Here is a 19,638-nt window from a genome sequence, read left to right on the forward strand (position 1 = left end):
CATAAAATAAAGCTCAATAATCTGTCACAAAGAGAATGCCCATATAACAACCAGCAAGGTCAAGAAAGAAGTATTGCCAGCACTCTAAAGAGTCCCTTCATGTCCTCACCTAATCATTTCTCTTCCCTAATTCCCAAAGGTAGCCACCATACTGAATTCTATTTCTAATTTGCTGAAGGTATTTTGTAATCATGAACAAATGTTAAATTTTATCAAATGCTTTTTTTTTTTTTTTTAAAGAAGATGTTGGGGTAGGAGTTTATTAATTTATTTATTTTTGCTGTGTTGGGTCTTCGTTTCTGTGCGAGGGCTTTCTCTAGCTGTGGCAAGCGGGGGCCACTCTTCATCGCAGTGCGCGGGTCTCTCACTATCGCGGCCTCTCGTTGCGGAGCACAGGCTCCAGACGCGCAGGCTCAGTAGTTGTGGCTCACGGGCCTAGTTGCTCCACGGCATGTGGGATCCTCCAAGCCCAGGGCTCGAACCCGTGTCCCCTGCATTAGCAGGCAGATTCTCAACCACTGCGCCACCAGGGAAGCCCCTCAAATGCTTTTCTTTATCAAGATTACCACATTTTATTCTGTCACATGGTAAATTACATCAATTTCAGTTAATAAATCAAATTTGAAATTCTTGGAATAATCTCAACTTGGCCATGATATATTATCCTATTATATTACTGGATTAAATTTGCTAATAATATTGTTTAGAATTGTTTGCATCTAAGTTCATGGGAAAGATTGACCTGTACTTTACTTTTCTTGTAATGTCCTTGTCAGATTTGGTATCAAGGTAGCACATTTGCTTTGATCTCAAGGTTATATTGGCCTTATAAAAGAAGTTGGGAAATGTTCTCTCTTTTCATATTCTTTGGAAGAATTTGTATATGCTACTTTTGTGTGATGTTCCTATTTTTATGTTAATCCAATATCCCCAACTAAATTGTAAATGAATTAAATCTAAGGACTATACCTAGGGTTTTCTGTATCCTAAGCATCCAACCCTTCACTTTGGATATAGCAGGATTTGAGAAAATAATCATTATCTTGCCAAAGAGTATAAAATTTGTCAACCTATAGAAAAACATTCAATTCACACTATTACGCATAAACATGAAAAATTGTAATTCACTTCCATCTATTTTAGGACACCAGAAAGATCATAGAATGTTAGGGCTGGACCTGTCTCCAGTGTGCTCCCTATGTCTGCAATACTGATTACATTACACCATAGGTAACAGCATGGCTGAGTGGAAAATGCATCTGCTTTGAATCAAATCCACCTGAGCTGGAATCCAGATAACTCCATTCACAAGCAATTTGTCTTCGGTCACATTATATAAATTCTCTGAGGGGTTTCCCTGGTGGCTCAGTGGTTGAGAGTCCACCTGCCGATGCAGGGGACGCAGGTTCGTGCCCCGGTCTGGGAAGATCCCACATGCCGCGGAGTGGCTGGGCCCATGAGCCATGGCCACTGAGCCTGTGCATCCGGAGCCTGTGCTCCGCAACGGGAGAGGCCACACCAGTGAGAGGCCCGCGTACCGCAAAAAAAAAAAAAAAAAAAAAAAAAATTCTCTGAGCCTCTATATTTTCCTCTGCAAAACTAAAATAATAAAACTTGCTTTACAAAGCAAGGTTAGAGATGATGTATATAAGACATCTAGGTACTTAATGAAAGGGGGGGGCATTACTCTCACACAAATTCTAGCACAACTTTAAGTCCATATTTTTCGGTAGCAACCTCCAAATCTTTGTGTCTCCAGAACATGTCTTAAATAGTCTTCATTAGTTAACCTTTTCCCTTGAGTTACTTTGCGTTTGTCTATAATAGATACAGTTTGTATCTACAGAGACAGCTTGTCTCCTTACTGTTCCCATGACCACCAATACACTTAAAAAAAACTCCATGCAGTTACAAACTCTTCCCTGACTACTAATTTATTTTCCTACCTTACCTGTTTTCTTGCTAAGCTCTTCCCCTAAACTTTTCCAAAATATCCTATCAGGAAGGTCAGAGGACTGGAAGTATTCGGCAAATGTAACTGATTCACCCCTGTGAATTTAAAGAAACAGCTGCTCTTACTCTCATTTGAGAAACAGAAATTGAGGCATGGGGGTGTTCATCCAAGTTACAGAGCAAATTGGTCACAAAGGGGGACAAGGTCTAGAGAGCTTTTCATTGTCCTGCTTACTCTTTCAAATATTAGTCTGGGGGTCAGCATAGGGTTAAATGTTGATCAATTGGCTACTATCATCTATATGAAACATAAATGCATGGAAATAGATGACAAACCCCTCTGAATTGGGGGGGTTATTTACCCTTGTATTTTTATTGTTTATCTTTTAACTGCATATAATAAAGGTAGAAGGTAAGGGCTGTGCACATACGTGGTGTATTAATACACCTGCATTGGTCCAGTTAATTCTTAAAATACTAAATAATGTTTAACTCACTGCTGTGAGTGCAGTGTGCAAGTCAAAGTTTGGAGGCATCAGAACATGGTGACCTAATAATGATAAGAATCTAAGAATCACAACAAAATTTCATAACACAACCAGGCATGCATATGAATTTTCAGCAATAATGGTTTCATTTGAAACCACTTGGAAACAGTGACCCATATTCCTCCAAACTGCTTCTCCCTAATTAGTCTTGTTTGCCTTCGTTTATGCTAAAGGTAAACATGCATTTAGCCTAAGAAAGGAAATGGAAGAAAAACAGAGGTGACCTAAACAACCTCTGTGAAGCAAGCCTTCTAATCTGCAATCAAATAGCTTAGTCACATCATCCAAGTGAAGCCAAATCACTCAAAATCATTAAATAAAAGATTCCATTTCCAATCCTACTCCTAAAAAAGAATATAACCAGAGATACAAACACCATCCCACATAACTGAAAGAAACTTGGTTCTTTTTTATTGATAATACCATGTGAATGGTTTTATATTTACTAATTAACAATAGTAACTTAAAATTTCAAACATTTTTAAACACAGGCCACCCAGTACTCACTCTAAGCCCTCCTGGTTTTTGTACCAGTGAGGACATGGCTTCAGTCCATGTTCAACACTTAATTAAGAGATTCTTTTCGAAGATTGTACTCTGGATTTACCATCTTCTCAGAGGCCAGGCTGCTGCAGTTCATTAGCAGTCAACATCTGGCTGGAATGTTTTAAACTACTATTTTTCTTAACCATTATATGGATGAGGTTTTTGTTATTCTAAGCAAACTGAAACAATGTCTTTGTATGGACTTCTAAACATAATAATTAGTGACAGTGCAAATTGTTTTCTGATTTTTCTTATACTGTGTAGCAAAGTGCCATTAAAATCTTTAAATCGTAGTTTAAACCTTTGTATAATTGTGAGAGTCTTTTCATTTTGTAATGTAGACCATGCCTTTACTTTTTAAGCACAAGGTCTCTTTCTGAAGGCCAAGAAACATTTAACTCAAATGTAGCTATATGGAAATAAAAATTATCTTTAAACTTTCTCAAGGAAACAGGCCTTATAAAATAAAAACTTGGACATATTTGGCACAGAACTTTGGACATTCCAGTTACTCTGCTTCTGAACCTCAACGGTCCCTTGCACAGTATGGATTTCAAACTTCAAAAACCCTCCTCTGAAAATAGTATCAACCCATGTCTACACAATTAATTTGCCCCTGAAATTAAGTTAACTGAATCTGTTCAGGGACTTAAGCAACTAGAAACATCCCTGTAGTCAAATAACTTTTTAAAAGGAACTTCATGAAGCTGCATAAGAATTTCTAGGCCTCAGCTGACACATATTTATAAGTCTGGCTCAGAGAACTGTTATAATGCACTTATGGGTTCACTCTGCCTGAAATGCCCTTGGGCCCCTCCCAGTACTTTGTGTCAAGACACAGCCTTCCTTTCCTTTAAAATTTTTTTAGAACTCACCACTTACTTAAAATCTTCCCCGTTTAACTTTACCAAGGAGCCACTCTTACAACCCTATTTCCCATTTACATATAAAATATTTCACACCTTGGATGAGATAGATACTTAGTTATTAAGTCTTCCGTTAGTATTCCACTATGTGTATTTATGTTCCATAATGGCATTGACCATTCCTTTTCTTTTCTTTTTCTTTTTTAAAAACTTGTTTCCTCTCTTGCCAGGATAACGTAGTGTGGCAGTCCCAGCTGAAAGAACTGAAATCAATGTAAATCCTATCTTGCTATCCTCAGCTCAGACCCCTCCAAAGGCTTTGTTAGGCTTGGAATGAAATCCAAAGAAGACTCTGCACAATGTGGCCTCTAACCACCACTCTCAGCTCACCTTCCACCACTCTGCCCTCTCCCCACCTCACCACATCCCTTCCTCACAGGCCTCTGCTATTCCTGGAACGTGACAAGCAGCCTTTCACCTTAGGTCTCTGGCATTTACTGTTCCTTCTGCCTCCCTTCTCTGCTCACTCCCTCAGGTCTCTCTTCAAATGTCTCCTCCTTAGAGAGGACTTCTCCTACCTCCCTATCTAAAATAGCAGTTTCCCCTTTCCACAGCCTGTTTTTCTTCCTAGCTCTAGCAGATATCATCTTATATATTTAGGTGTATAGCTGTTGATTACCTCCCACCATCACCACAACCACCAGCAGGTAAGTTCCATGAAAGCAGGGGCTTCACAGATTTTATTCACAGTTGGTGCCTAGAACAATACCTGGCATGTGGTAGGTGTTCAGTAAATGTCACTGAATGGCTGCTTCCAAGATCCCAGCAGAGGGAAGAATTTGTGGGTAGAAGCCAACCAAACACACTTTCCTATCCAAGGCTAGCCTTAGAGTTGCAACCTGTTTCCCAAGCCAGCCAGCTGTCTCTAAGATCTGTAAGAGGAATTTGGTCCTTTCTTCTTGGCCTCCAAGGACAACTCCAAGAACACAGAGAAACAAGACATAAGTCTACAGCAACCTGAATCCTGAACTAGTGAAGTAGGGACATACCTTACAGAATGCCTCCCCAACTAACATTTTGCTGATGGAACATCTCTTGGGTTTTGATACTCAGATTGCATAGACTTTATATATCTCTCAGTACAATACTTTTTTTTTTTTTTTTTTGCGGTACGCGGGCCTCTCACTGTTGTGGCCTCTCCCTTTGCGGAGCACAGGCTCCGGACGCGCAGGCTCAGCGGCCATGGCTCACGGGCCCGGCCGCTCCGCGGCATGTGGGATCTGCCCGGACCGGGGCACGAACCTGCGTCCCCTGCATCGGCAGGCAGACTCTGAACCACTGCGCCACCAGGGAAGCCCAGTACAATACTTTTTGAAAGGTGTTTATTTAAGAAAAAATATATACTTATATCCCCAAACCTAAATACAACTGTTGGGCTGCACCCCACAGGCCTACAAGGCCTGTGCTTGCCCAGATTCAAGACTGAAGAAAGAGTCCAGAGTCAGCAACAGAGACCTCAATGGTTTAATGAATGGGGGAGCTTACAAGTCTGAAGCAGGGTCCTGGAGCGACACCCTACCATGTGCAGAGAATGGTGGCAGCAGTCTTCGCTCCGGGGGCGGGCGGGGGGGAGGGGAGAATAAAAGTTATAGGGAAATTGATGTCAGGTGGGCTCATTAGTCACCAGGGAAACCAGTAGAAGGGCAAGCCCCTCACTACTCCTTTGATAACAACAATCATCAGCTGGGGCGTGGGGCATGTATGTAGGAAGGTCAGTCATGTGCAGGAAGGTCAGTCATGTGGGTTTAGGTGAAGCAGGGACTGGTCGGGCAGGGGACGTACAGAGAACAAGAGAACAGCCATCTTGAGTGGCCTGACCATACAACATTGGTAATAAAATAGTGTGTGCAATACTGGGATACCAGGTGTCCACAGAGAAGACACAGTGCACTACTAGGCAAACTTGTTAACAACCATATTAATTGTTTGATGTTCAAGAAAACTGTTTTAAGTATTTTTCATTGTATTTCTAAGTTACTTATTTAGTGGAATTTTTTACTGTGTTTTTGTAAGACTGTAGGACATTAGAGGTTTTGAGTTGAAGAGCAATGCATTATAATTTTTACTATTTAAAATAATAAGAAATAGGCCTCCACTTACTGATTTTGTGCAGAACATCTAATTTTTGGAATGGATTCCTGCCGTTAAGTGAAAGATGGCTGTATTTTCTTGGATTCTTAGATTCACCCAAAACCCATCAACAAGCCTCTCCCCAGGCCTTTCTGATTTGGTCAAAGTCCAGCAGCTCATCTGTTCTCAATCTCTAACTTTGACTCATTGAATCTCTTCTCATGTCTTCATCTTCCAGTTCCCCCAAAGGCAGTCATTCGGGTCATCCACTGCCCCTCTTACCTTTCATTTCATTCACCCCTTCTCTCTATCCTTTTCTTAATATTTACCAAAAGAATATATGCATATAATCTAAAAGATCAAAGGAGCTAAAAGGCTGACATCAACAAAAGCAATCCCTAGCTCTCACCCTCATCCCCATTGCAGTGTGCCAAGAGTCAAACACTTTCAACTAGCTCTTGCTTTAAATTACCAAATAATCTGAGTAAAATACTATCTCCTAGGTATTCCATGCTAAATTTCACCTACTGCCTTCTTATTATGGTAAATGAGAATTTTAACTGTCTTACACTCACCTTTCACCCAACCTTTCTCCACAAATTTATGCTGAAAAAGTTTGGTTAAATCCACATTCAACACATTCAAACATGTCAGATTTATCAATTCTTTATTTTCCTGATAAGATTTATCAATTCCATTTTTTCCTCCCTCTTCAGGTTCTAATCTGCACAGAGTGTTTTCTAAGCTTCTGGGTGTCATGGATGTTATGTTGCAATTTCTCATCACCAGTGTTCTATAAATACCCAACTGCTCTCTGCTGTATTAGATTTCCCATCTTCAAGTTCCCATGTCATCTTCTTTCTTGGTTTACTCTCTAGTTTTGGTGGATTACATGCTGTAGACTTTTAGATTTTGCATGTTTGAGATTATTTTATTCTATCCTTAAACTTGATCAATTCATTTATTCTAAGCTAAAATTCATTCATATTTTGAAGATATTACTTTGTTGCCTTCTATCTTCCAAAGCTATTTTTAATAAAGTAATTTTCATTCCTGTTCCTTTGATTGTGATCTCTCCCTTCTTTTCTCATGCTCTCTCAATCAGCTTTTAGTGTTTTCTACTAATATTCAACTTTCAAAATTCCCAGATGATATACTTTGGGTTGTTTTTTTTCTTTTTTTAAATTAAATTTTTTTGATTTTAAAATTTTTTTCTTTTTAAATTAAAAAAAAATTTTTAACTGAGGTATAATTTGGTTTTTTTTAATTATTATGCTGAATACCCAATGAGCACCTTTCAAACTGAGAATACATGTTTTCATTTTGGCAAAATGTTATTCTAAAAATAATTTTCTGGGAATTCCCTGGCAGTCCAGTAGTTAGGACTTGGCGCTTTCACTGCCATGGTCTCGGTTCAATCCCTGGTCAGGGAACTAAGATCCCACAAGCCGAGGCAAAAATAATAATAATATTATTATTATTATATAATTAATATAATAATAATGTTATTATTATTCTTATTCTAATGACTGTTTACTCTGTTTCTCCTTGTATTTCTGGAATTTATCTATAAGTTTTCCTACCTTTCTCTCTTACTGTCCATCTCTTTTTTTCCTACTTTATCAGAGTTCTTCCTATCTTTTTACTGAACTTTTTATTTAAGCTATCATATTTTTTTTTTTTTTTTTTTTTTTTTTTTTTTTTTTTTTTTTTTTTTTTTTTGCTGTACGCGGGCCTCTCACTGCTGTGGCCTCTCCCGTTGCGGAGCACAGGCTCCGGACACACAGGCTCCGCGGCCATGGCTCGCGGGCCCAGCCGCTCCGCGGCATGTGGGATCTTCCGGGATAGGGGCACGAACCCGTGTCCCCTGCATCGGCAGGCGGACTCTCAACCACTGCGCCACCAGGGAAGCCCCTAAGCTATCATATTTTTAATATCCAAAAGTTCTTTCTTATTGTTTGTTCTTTTTTTAAAGCAACATTCTTTTGCAACATTTCCTTTTATCTCTCTGAGGACACCATGACTTCTTTGAAGGATTTTTCTGCTCTCAGCATTGTCTGTTTCCTCTGAGTTCCTTTTTTCTTTGTTTACTTCATGTTGGAGGCTTTCTTCCAAAGTCCGACTATCTTTTGATGCCCTATCATATTAGAGAGTGAGTCACTAAAAACCTGATTAAAAGCTTTGTAAATGGGCTTCTGATATGGTCATAGGGTAGCTGGAGAATTTTTGTGGAAGGGGGTCACCAAACATCGGTATCTATAGGTCTTTTCTCTAGGATGGTTCAATTTCCTCTGGGAAGGATCTTCCAATATTCCTGGTGGGGTGTGCAGTGGTGAGGCTGACAGTATGCTAGAGCTGACCAGAGGAAGGGAGTTGCACTGTTCAGATGCAGAATGCCCTTTAATCCCCCAGTTTTCAATTCTATTCTGGTCCTGCCTTTCTCAGTGCTCAGTGTCCCCAAGTCCAGATAATCTTTGTTTCTCCAGAGACTCCTGCAAAGATGGGGGAAAAGGTCTCCTTATTTAGCCAGGTAAGAGTGGACTCTGAGGGTCTAACTGCTCCTCATAAAGACTTTCAAATAAATTCCCATCCCCCATGTCACCCTGCTTCCTATGATACCCAGTGCCTCTAATTCCTAAGCTTTTCCAGAGAGCTGTGAGTCAGCTTGCTTTCCATCTGCACCTCCCTCCACAGGCACTTGGCTCTGATCTTTCTACTGTGCGAAGTCATGCACCATCCTTCCACCCACTTTCCATCTTTGTATCATGTGGTTTAGGGCTATTTATGTCTCCTTGATTTATCAAAGATGGAGCTTCTTTTCTTGTTTTCCTTATTGTTTGGGGATGATTTTTTGAGAAAAGAACAATGAATGAGAGGTAAAGAAAGAGTAGATATGTCTTTATTCTGTCATTTTGAAACCAGAAGTCTCTAGCTTTTCTATTTCATAGGTCTTTTATCACATCATACTCTTCTGTCATCTACATTTTGATTCATAATTTGTCTTCCAGACTTTCTGGGTAACTAGCCATCTTATTTTACTGGTTTCAGACATGCAACATTTAGTTTATTAGTAAATTAACAAGATCCACATCTATTTGTCATACCCCATTTGCAGTAATTGTTGTCTGCAATTGAATCGGGTACTGAATTTACATATAATTGGGAGGGGATTATTTATCATTTGGAAGGGCATTAGTTACCAATGTCTCGCAAGACATTTTCTTATCAGATAGGCGGGCTATTCTCTGCTTGCCTTCCTATCCCTCCATTCTCATACTTCTCTATACCCCAGGAGACTGACTTCTGTGAACTACTCCCCTAGCCCATCCCCATTCACTGCCATTCCCATCCATCTCACTCTCCCTACCTCGATGCATTTCTGGCAACATTACTCTATAGCCACAGCTCCTGAAGTATAATGGCTTCTGGCTTAGAAAGAGAACTCTTCCTAGTTGGTTCTCTTGATCCTGGCCACACCTCTGTAAATAGTCTATTAAACTCCTTTCATTTATACCCTGTGTGCCATTTGTTTCCTATGGAGACACTGACTGATATTGTACATCAGCAAAAAAAAAAAAATTTTGAACTAGCTCATCTCTAAATTCCCTTGAGTTCTATGATTTTTATAAGTATACAGTTGGCACTTAACTAAAGACTTTGGACAAATTAGGGGCTTCCTTTCAGTCAAGATTCCATCTTACTACAGCAAAGAAACTCTCCAAACAATTATGCTCAGCCCCTAGAAAATATAAGAATTGTCAGTACAACTTAGACTAGCATGGAAAACTAGGATATACATATTGTTCCCTTTAGGCAATGGAGTCAGATAGTTCCGGTAAAGTACATTTGTTTTTGTTTTTTTAATTTCTAAAAAATTGAGGTATAATTGGCATATATTATATTAGTTTTAGGTGTATGACATAATGATTCAGTATTTGCATATATTATGAAATGAAATCACCACAAGTTTGGTTAATATCCATCACCATACATGGTTATACAATTTTTTTTTCTTGTGATGAGAACTTCTAAGTTTTAATCTCTTAGAAACTTTCAAATATGCAATATAGTACTATTAACTATAGTCACCATGCTATACATTACATCCTTATAACTTATTTATTTCATAACTGGAAGTTTGTACCTTTTGACTCCCTTCACCCATTTTGCCCACCCCTCACCCCACACCTCTGGCAAGCACTAATCTGTCCTCTGTATCTATGAGCTTGGTTTATTTATTTTTATTTAGATACCACATAAAAGTGAAATCATACAGTATTTGTCTTTCTCTGTCTGGCTTATTTCACTTAGCATAATGCCCTCAAGGCCCATCCATGTTGTCACAAATAGCAAGATTTCATTCTTTTTATGGCTAAATAATATTCCATTGTATATATATACACCACATCATCTTTACCCATTCATCCATCAATGCTCATAGGCCATTTCCCTATCTTGGTTGTTGTAAAAAAGGTTGCAGTGTACATGGAGATGCATATATCTTTTTGAGTCAGTGTTTCTGTTTTCTTCAAATAAATACAATACCCAGAACTGGAATTGCTGGACCATATGACAGTTCTATTTTTAATTTTTTTGAGGAACTTCCATACTGTTTTCACAGTGGCTGTATACAAATTTACATACCCACCAACAGTGTGTAAGGGTTCCCTTTTCTCCACATCCTCACCAATACATTATTTCTTGTCCTTTTTATCATAGCCATTCTAACAGATATGAGGTGATACTGCATTGTGGTTTTGATTTGCATTTCCCTGATGATTAGTGAGGCTGAGTATCTTTTCATGTGCCTTTTGGTCATCTGTATGTCTTCTTGGGGAAACTATCTATTCAGATCCTCTGCCCATTTATTAATTGGATTATTTGGGGGTTTTTGCTATTGAGTTGTATGTGTTCTTTATAATTTTGGATATTGACCCCTCATCAGATATATTATTTACAAATATTTTCTCCATTCAGTAGCTTGCCTCTCCATTTTGTTGATGGTTTCCTTTGCTGTGCAGAAGCTTTTAAGTTTGATGTCACTCGATTTGTTTTTTGTTTGTTTGTTTTTGTTTTGTCTTATTTGCTTTTGTTGCCTTTGCTTTTGGTGTCAAATCCAAAAAAATCATCACCAAGACCAATGTCAAGGAGATTACCACCTACATTTTCTTCTGGTTATGGTTTCAGGTCTTACATTCACCTCTTTAATGCATTTTGAGTTAATTTTTGTGTATGGTATAGGATTAATTTTTGTGTATGGTATAGGACAGTGGTCCAGTTTTGTTCTTCTGCATGTGACATCCAGTTTTTCCAACACCATTTACTGAAGAGACTGTCCTTTACCCATTATGTATTCTTGGCTCCTCTGTTGTAAATTAATTGACTGTATATGCATGGGTTTATTTCTGGGCTCTCTATTCTGTTCCATTGATCTATGTGTCTATTTTTATATCCAATACATTTGCTATTTTTGACTTTGAACCACAGAGACAGCCAGAATTAATTCCAAAGGTTTGTTTCTTTTTCTTTATCTTTTCTTCTTTTCCCTTAGATATTCTACCATCAGAAAGCCAGAAAAATGCAAAAAATAAGTCTCACCAATCCTCCTTTTAAAAAGAAATGAATTCCTTGACCTCAGCCCCTACCACAAACACCAGATTATCTCTTTTTCCAGGCGTATCTAGACTTTTTGTATCCACTGAAATTTTCTACTTTCTCACCTCTCATAAACCCTTCAATCCATTCCTATTTTAAACTGCTCTTGCCAAAGTTTTCTTCAACTTCTTTGATGCTGAAATCAATGGATATTTCTTATCCTCATCTTACTTAACCCCTCAGCAGCATTTGACACCACTGCTACTCCTTTCATGAAATATTCTTTTGTCTTTGCTGTTGCCCATCCTTTCTAGTTTTCCTCCTATCTGATTACTCCTCAGTCTCTTCAGGTAGACATCTCTTCCTCTGTCCATCCCTCAAATGTTCATGCTTGTGGAACTTGTCTTATTCTTCCTTATCTTTGTGCCTATATTCTTCCACTGGATGTTCTCCTCCACTCCTATGGCTTCAAAAATCAATTATATACTAATGACTCTCAAATGGACCATCTCAAGTCCAAATATTACTCCTGGCTTTCAGAGATATTGTTTGTAACTAAATAGTATAACTCCATCAGTATGCTCACAAATTCCTCATACTCAACATTTTGCCTTCCCCTCAAACCTATTTTTTCATCTATATTCCTTATCCCAGTGAATCACACCAAGCCAGAGACCTGGGTATAATCCTTTACTCTTTGCTGTCCCACATCCAATCAACAATCAAGTCCTATTGATTCTGTCTGAGATGTACCTTAAATCTATCATCTAATTCTCTCCCCATTATCACTGCCACTTCCCTAGAAGTGGCATCTCTCTACTGCTAATACAGTTACCCTCAAATCTAAATTTTATAATAGAGCCAGGGTGGTCTTTTTAAAATATAGATATGATTGTGTTATCCTCTTCCTGAAAGCTACAATGGTATTACAAACTGCTATCCAGATAAAGCCCAAATTCCTCAACACTGGTTTACAAGGCCCAGCATCTGGTCTCCTACCCTGTCATTCAAATTTAGCTTCAGCTAAATTAAGCCTCTTATATTTCCTCCAACAAGCCATGATCACTCTTACTCTAGATATTTTCACATGATATTTCCTCCACCTGAAACATGCCTATCCAATGTTATCAGTGTTATCATGCTATCAGTATTTCTTGACTAACATCTATTAATCCCTGTCTCACCTTAGATGTCCTATGATCTCTAAATGTGGATTAGATCTGCTCCCATAGCACATGACTTATCCACTTATCACACTCTCTTACAGTTGCCTATTGACTTGTCTCTATTCCCCTCTTTAGATCATAAGTACTATGAGGGTTAAAACTATACCTATTATATCACCAATGCCTTGAACATTAGCTGGCACAAAGTAGTCACTAGATAAGTAATGGCTGAATGATGAACAAATGAATAAACAAATAAACCAGCAGATTAAACACAGTGCCAGTGGAAGCAGATTTTACATAAGGACTTATTTTCCCTTACTTTCTCTCCTCTCAAAAAACAAATAACAACAAATAAGGTACCCTACCTCCAAATGAGCCATTGCTTACAAAGGACTAATTCTGGTATAGTTACACATGACAGCTAAAGAGAATTCTATCTGAGCCTTTGCTTTCTCCTTCATTTTTCTCTTTTCTCTTACATACAAATTTTCAAAGTGAAAGTTTAAGCAGTCTGAAGACTAAAGCATGTGGCTGACTTTCTCTTGATCTGCCTGATGCCCAATCTATATTCCTAAACCATCTGTAAACTTGGTAGTGTATGTACATGAGATAAAAAAGAACCTACGATAATATTTTATTTGAACCAGAACTCCAAAACATTAATTAAAGCTGAGCACACCTGCTCTGAACTGCAAAGTCAGAGATTTATGTGAACTTGTAAAGTTGAGGCTTTCTGACCTATTGTAGGATTTCTGTCTTCTTTAAATAAGTATTTCCTCTTTGCAATGCAACATTTTTTTTAAAAGTTTGTTTCAGTGACTAAGCCGCTGGCATAAACAGATATGCTGTTCAGTTCCTTTATTTCCTGGTCTTTACCCTTTTTACCTACTGCTTGTCAAGTATTTACCTGAAGGTTCTGGGTGAAAATAAGTAGGCCCAATTATGAAGCCTAGAATTTCTTTCTCTAAAGCTAATTTGTTAATGAGGTGATCTAAAAAGATAACCATGCATTCAATCTCCCTAGTTAATCTAAGAGCATTTTGATACAGCTCTTCACATATTTGCTTACTCTTTGGAAGGTATCAACTACCTTGTGGTTTATCACAAGCAGAACTTAAGTTACAATGTATGCCCATGTGTGCAGTCCTTTCAGGTAAGACAAAGTTTTTCAATTAAAGAAAGGTGTTCTAATTTTGAGATTTGGATGCTAATACTTTAGAAAGAAAGGGTTCTGTCAGGCTAACTCATTCAAATTGGTTACCTTGGATAGGTTCATGCCCAGCACTGTGAGTGTCACCAAGCCAGCGCAACAGACCAAAGCACTGGAGCTGGAGAGGCCAGAACTCGGTGGGATGTTTCCATCTACCAAGCAATTCATTCCAGTCAAGTCACTAAGACCAAAGTGTTCCTAAGAATAGAAGGAAAAATAGCACTAGTAGCTTTGGTTGGATTCAAGGAGTAGCAGAAAGTTCTTTCATTCCTCAGAGAGCAAAAGTCTATCAATGGACTTATTATGCTACTTATAGAAACAACTTGTGCAATTCAATCTAGCTGAGTCCATACATGACATTTTATTTAATGGCTCTTGGCCACAGGGCACTATAATCTGAAGATTAATTTTTACTTTGTTGAACAAAAAGCTACTGATCCATTTCCTAAAATTGCTTTGAATGATCTTTTTCATGAATATTAATTGATTTGAACAAATATGGAAAAATATTAAACAATTATAATTCAAGTAGCAAGACAAGAAATACACAATTATTAGTGAGGCAGGTTAAATCTCTGTGTAGCACATCCCAACACTCTGTCATTGTAAAAGTCTAACACTAAGCCGTGGTTTGTTTCTATGGAGTATTTTATGGAATACTTTTCTTCAGAGGACCTTCCAAACTTTCTCAGTTCTGTTTTACTTATGGAAAAACCTAGGCACCAGCAGATTTAGAGACTTTCTCAAGATCACATATAGGGAGCTGGAAGTAGGATCCAGGTCTCTGATTTCTGGTTGAGAACTTCTCACTGTGGTCAGAAACCCGGGTCAGCATACTGTCATTGTGATTTAATGTAAGTCAGCTATATGAGGAAATCCAGATATTTACTAGGGTTTATAGATACAAATTAGCCATATGGTAGCTTTCAAGACAGCCAAATTAGAATTCAGCCACAAATGAGAATGCAGACTCTAAACAAAGCAGGGAAATTCTATTTCTACAAATAGGGAAGTCCAAAGAAATAATCAGACTCTGATCTCAAGATGGAAAGCTCTAGATACTTAGATGAGGACACTTAGGATGAAATCATATCATATCCTTTGTAGTTTAGGATTAAAAACAAATTCAAAAAATTAAAAAATTAAAATAAATTCAAGGTCATCTCCTCCTCAAGAAAAAGTACCATCATGTTTACAAATTACTCAAACGGCTCAAAACCAAAGTAAAAATACTATTATATTACATAATTATGCATTTCATCATACATATTATTCTTCAGAGAAACTTCAATAAACTAGTTAGAATAGCCAAAGTAACAACAAAACTCTGCAAATAAAAGACTGGTTTTTTCCTTTTTATTTTTTTTGTCTTTTTTCCCCTAAGCTGGCAAAACTCATCCACCACAAAAGAAGAGATTCAGTTGGATGTACTTCTCTTCTTGATTTCAAACCACCTAAAAATTTCCTTTCCAGAAATACAAACAAATTATAAACTAAAATACTGCTGCTGCCAATGCCCTTTTGTACAGAACATCCGACAGCTTGTTTAAAAAAAATCCTTGGAGAATGCTATATATTTAAACGTGAACTGATCCACAGGGTGTCTTGAATGTGAATCATACTTACAAACTTATCACGCAATGTTTAAATTAAAATGTACAACAGATTCAAAATGCAAATGGGTTTTGCCAAAGTCAGTAATAGTGCTATCCCAAAAGGATAACATGTTCAATTTAATATAAACAGATTATCCTCTGGAACTTTCTAGTATTTGAATTTGAAGGTTTCTGAATAGGCTAACATTTAAATTACTTCTCTGCCAAACATTTATTAAACAGACCTGCTTTTGCACATAAGTTGTCAAATCGAAAAGGAAAGCTGTACGACCTGAATTTCTCAAATACAACACAAAGCAACATTTGTTCTTTAGGTCACTTTATCCATATACTACAAAAGGCATGTTGCTATAAGGAATATGAAATTGCATTTGCCAAGCAAATGCTTCCAAATACTGTAATTCCCACTAATGCATGTGACAAGCCAAATGATTTGAAGATTTAAAACCTGCCAATAACTTTTCCTGTAAGTTGTTACCATGTGTCTGGGAGAAAGAAAGGAAGGAAGGGGGGGTGGGTAGGAAGGAAGGAAGAAAGGAAGGAAGGAAGGAAGGAAGGAAGGAAGTCTAAGACCAGAACAACGATAATTAGAGTACAGGACTATACATCAGAAATAAATGTGATGCATATCTGTAATGGATATGCCACTGAGTCCTAGGCTACTCATAACAAAGTTTCCAATAGGACCACCAGGCAGTAAGGAACACAAGCTCTGTAAAACATGAATTTTAACAAACAAATCAAATTGACTTAGCAAATCAATTTTCTTTTTGTCCTTCATACTTTGTTAATTAGGAGAGAAAGTGGAAATTTTTCATTTTCTTGTTCTTGTACATGACATTAGAGACGTTCAAAGTAATTATTCAGTGTTTCTAGGAAAATACTTATTCTAATAAATTCCACTACATTTTTTTAACCCCATCTGTAATAGTAATAACAACACTAAGTTTCCATTTATTTAGTGCCTACTATATGTCAAGCACTGTGTAATCCTTGCAACAATTCTTTGTTGGGATAATAATAACATCATTTCACAGATAACAAATCTGAGGCTTAAGAAGTTAAATCAACACAGCAGGGTAGAGCCCAGATTCAAACTCAGGGCTGTCCAGCTCTAAATCCTATTACAGTATACACCTATACATCCCTAGAACAAAATGTAAATAATATTACTAGAATGTATCTTTCGAAAGAAAATTTGAACCAAGATTTGAAAACTATAAAGGTATCTGTCAGATGCACCTGCACCTGCCTTATGAACAGTCATTACAGCCCCTTATGAACACCACCCAGAAACAGGCACATCTATCCAATTCCCTGAAATACATTATTTAGCAAAATAGAACAGAAACATCAGTTAGCATTGAAAGGAGACAAAAATGATAGAGTAAATAAAATGTCTTGATATGATACACATCATGACCTCAACTGCTAGTAGGTGCCTGATAAACTGATTTACCTGAATTCCTTTAAATCCACATAAGAAATAGTTGTGCCACAGAGGCTTGGTTTTGTCAATCTGGATGTTATTAGCACTAGCACTGAAGTCCCTGCAAAAGCAAAAGACACCGTTAATTCTAGAGGTTTTGCGCTACAGAATCGATGGCTGACTGCTGCCATCTTGTGCCAAGACAATAACACTGAAATTTCATTTTCCATTTACTTCCCATATTCGTACTTCACAGTCTACAAAAACAACAAACATCTCCAGCTGCTAAAAATTAAGAGAAGTTGTAGTGACCTTAATAACTAAACTACTTTCAACTGACCCTTTTTATTTCCTGAAAGGGAGAAGACTCAATATATTTTAGCATAATCTACACCACTTTTTATTTCATGATGGTCCTTATTAAGTTGCTGTAAACCACATAAATGCTTATCCTTTGAGCCTGCTGTTTGGCACACCTCTTACTAGAACAGAAGTACTCAAAGCCTCCTTTCCCCACACTTTCTACCACCCATCAGATTTTACATCTGCACAGTTTAAGAAGGAACAAACAAAACAAGTAATGATTCTAATGGATCATAACTCATTGAATAAAATAAGATTCCATGAATCTACACTGATATAAAATAACAAATGAATAAATAGCTAAATGAAGAAGAAGGGAAAGCTATTCCTCAGAGCAAAATGTCAACTAATAGAAGAAATGACGGAAATTGAAAAATCACTATTTGGCAAACTCCATAATTGTTTCAGGAAAGAATCATCAAAGGATGCTCAAATTACTGAGTAAAAATTTGATGAGAAACAAGATATTTATATAAATTTGAAGTATGTCCCCACCAGATACTAACGGCAAAGGGAAAAAAATAGTGACTTTATGGTCATCTGGCAGACAACTCAACCAAATGATTAAAATTAACAACAGTTAAAGGAACATCAATCATGTGCCTCCTTGATATGATGCCCTGAGGACACATCAGTTGACATGTGGGAATTCTTTATACTATTTCTGTGACTTCCTTGAAAGTCAAAAGTTATTTCAAAATGAAAGATAGTAGGCTTCTAAATCAGCCAAAGGACAAAATATGTGAAATGGGGGGGAATCAATTTAAATGTGAGGAAATAAGTAACATTCCCCATATTGACTGAGTGCTCTTCATATAGTTTACTAAATACCTACTATGTGACAGTCACTGTGGTAGGTGCCTTCCATGCGTTATCTTAATAACATGGACATATCACGTCCTAAGAAAAATACTGAATGACCACTTAAGTGTGCAAGGCATTCACAGGAATATAAAGGTAAAAGGCAAAGGGCTTATCTTTTAAGCATATGTAATCTAGCTGAGACAGCATGAACACAAATCATGATCACATACCACTGTCATGTGATGGTGTGTAATATGAGGTGGGATGCAAGGCCAAGAGGGTATCTTTTGGGCTGCACCCCGCAGGCCTGCAAACCTTGTAGCTGCCCAGCCTTGAGACCGAAGAAATACCCTGGAGACAGTGACAGAGACATCAATGGTTTATTGGATAGGGCATCTTACAGGTCTGCAGCAAAACATCCTGGAGCAACACCCCACTGTGTACGGCAGACAGAAGGCAAGACATGACAGCAATCTTCGCTACTTGGGGAGAAGGAGGCTACCATTTATAGGTGGAATTGAGGTCAGGCTGGCTCATCAGTTACCAAGGACACCAGCAGCTGGAGTAGGGGGCAAGCACACAGGTAGTAACTGATTAAGCTCTATAATTAGGGTACAGGTGAAGCAGGGACTGGTGGAGCAGTGGATGTACAGAGAGCAAGAGAACAGCCATCTTGAATGGCCTGACCATACAGCAATTTCTATAGTCAGCACACTAGGGTGGAAAGGGGAGGCTCTCCTGGAGGCTCAGAGAGGTTTAGTGACTCTCCAGGGACACACACAGTCTGACTCCAGCTCACAAGCACTTTAGTATCACCCACAGGAGTTAAAATTTACTGCCTAGAGTCAACTAGAAGTCACAGAATTTGGAAAGTAGAGAAGATTATGTTAGCAAAACTAAATGAGTTCTGTTCCTAGCTAAGCAGATCCTGGAAGTCACCACAAAGAAAAGAAAACCAGGAACGAGTTGGGGGACAGGGGTGGTGGTATACTAGGAAAAGTAGAGGAGGGAATTTGCACAAATGTAGGAAGCTAGATGAGAAACATCAAAGCAAAAGCTAAAAAGTGCCAGCTCCTTCAGCATTAGAAACAGCTTAAAAACCACAACGTGATGCTAATACACGTTTATGAGAGTGGATATAATTTAAAAAGACATGTTAGCAAAGATGTGAAGCAACTGGAACTCTCATACACTGGTGGTAGGAATGTAAAATTATACAACCACTTTGGAAAACAGGCAAATTCTTAAAAAGATAACCCGACAGTCCACTCCTGGGTATTTATCAAACGAAACATGTGTCCATACATAGATTTGTATACAAATATTCACAGCAGAATTATTCATAATAGCCAAAAGCTGGAAATGATCTAAATGTCCATCAATGATGAATAACGAAATTATGCAATGCA

At 37.9% G+C, this 19,638-nt stretch overlaps 1 protein-coding gene across 4 annotated transcripts in view; it reads right to left on the reverse strand.

The window, feature by feature from the left end:
• The window catches only part of GALK2 (galactokinase 2), a 136,362-nt gene that overhangs the window by 82,616 nt on the left and 34,108 nt on the right, over positions 1 to 19,638 (reverse strand). For 3 of the 4 annotated variants that reach the window (XM_081229394.1, XM_081229392.1, XM_081229391.1), the window contains 2 exons: positions 17,093 to 17,183; positions 14,069 to 14,215 (listed from right to left, as the gene is read on the reverse strand). In XM_081229394.1, the coding sequence (XP_081085520.1) occupies positions 14,069 to 14,215; positions 17,093 to 17,183 (238 nt within the window). The remainder of the gene's footprint in view (positions 1 to 14,068; positions 14,216 to 17,092; positions 17,184 to 19,638) is intronic. The other variant, XM_081229393.1, reaches the window with a different exon arrangement.

The sequence above is a fragment of the Mesoplodon bidens genome, assembly GCF_964165515.1.
Source record: "Mesoplodon bidens genome assembly, chromosome: 3".
NCBI lineage: Eukaryota > Metazoa > Chordata > Mammalia > Artiodactyla > Ziphiidae > Mesoplodon > Mesoplodon bidens.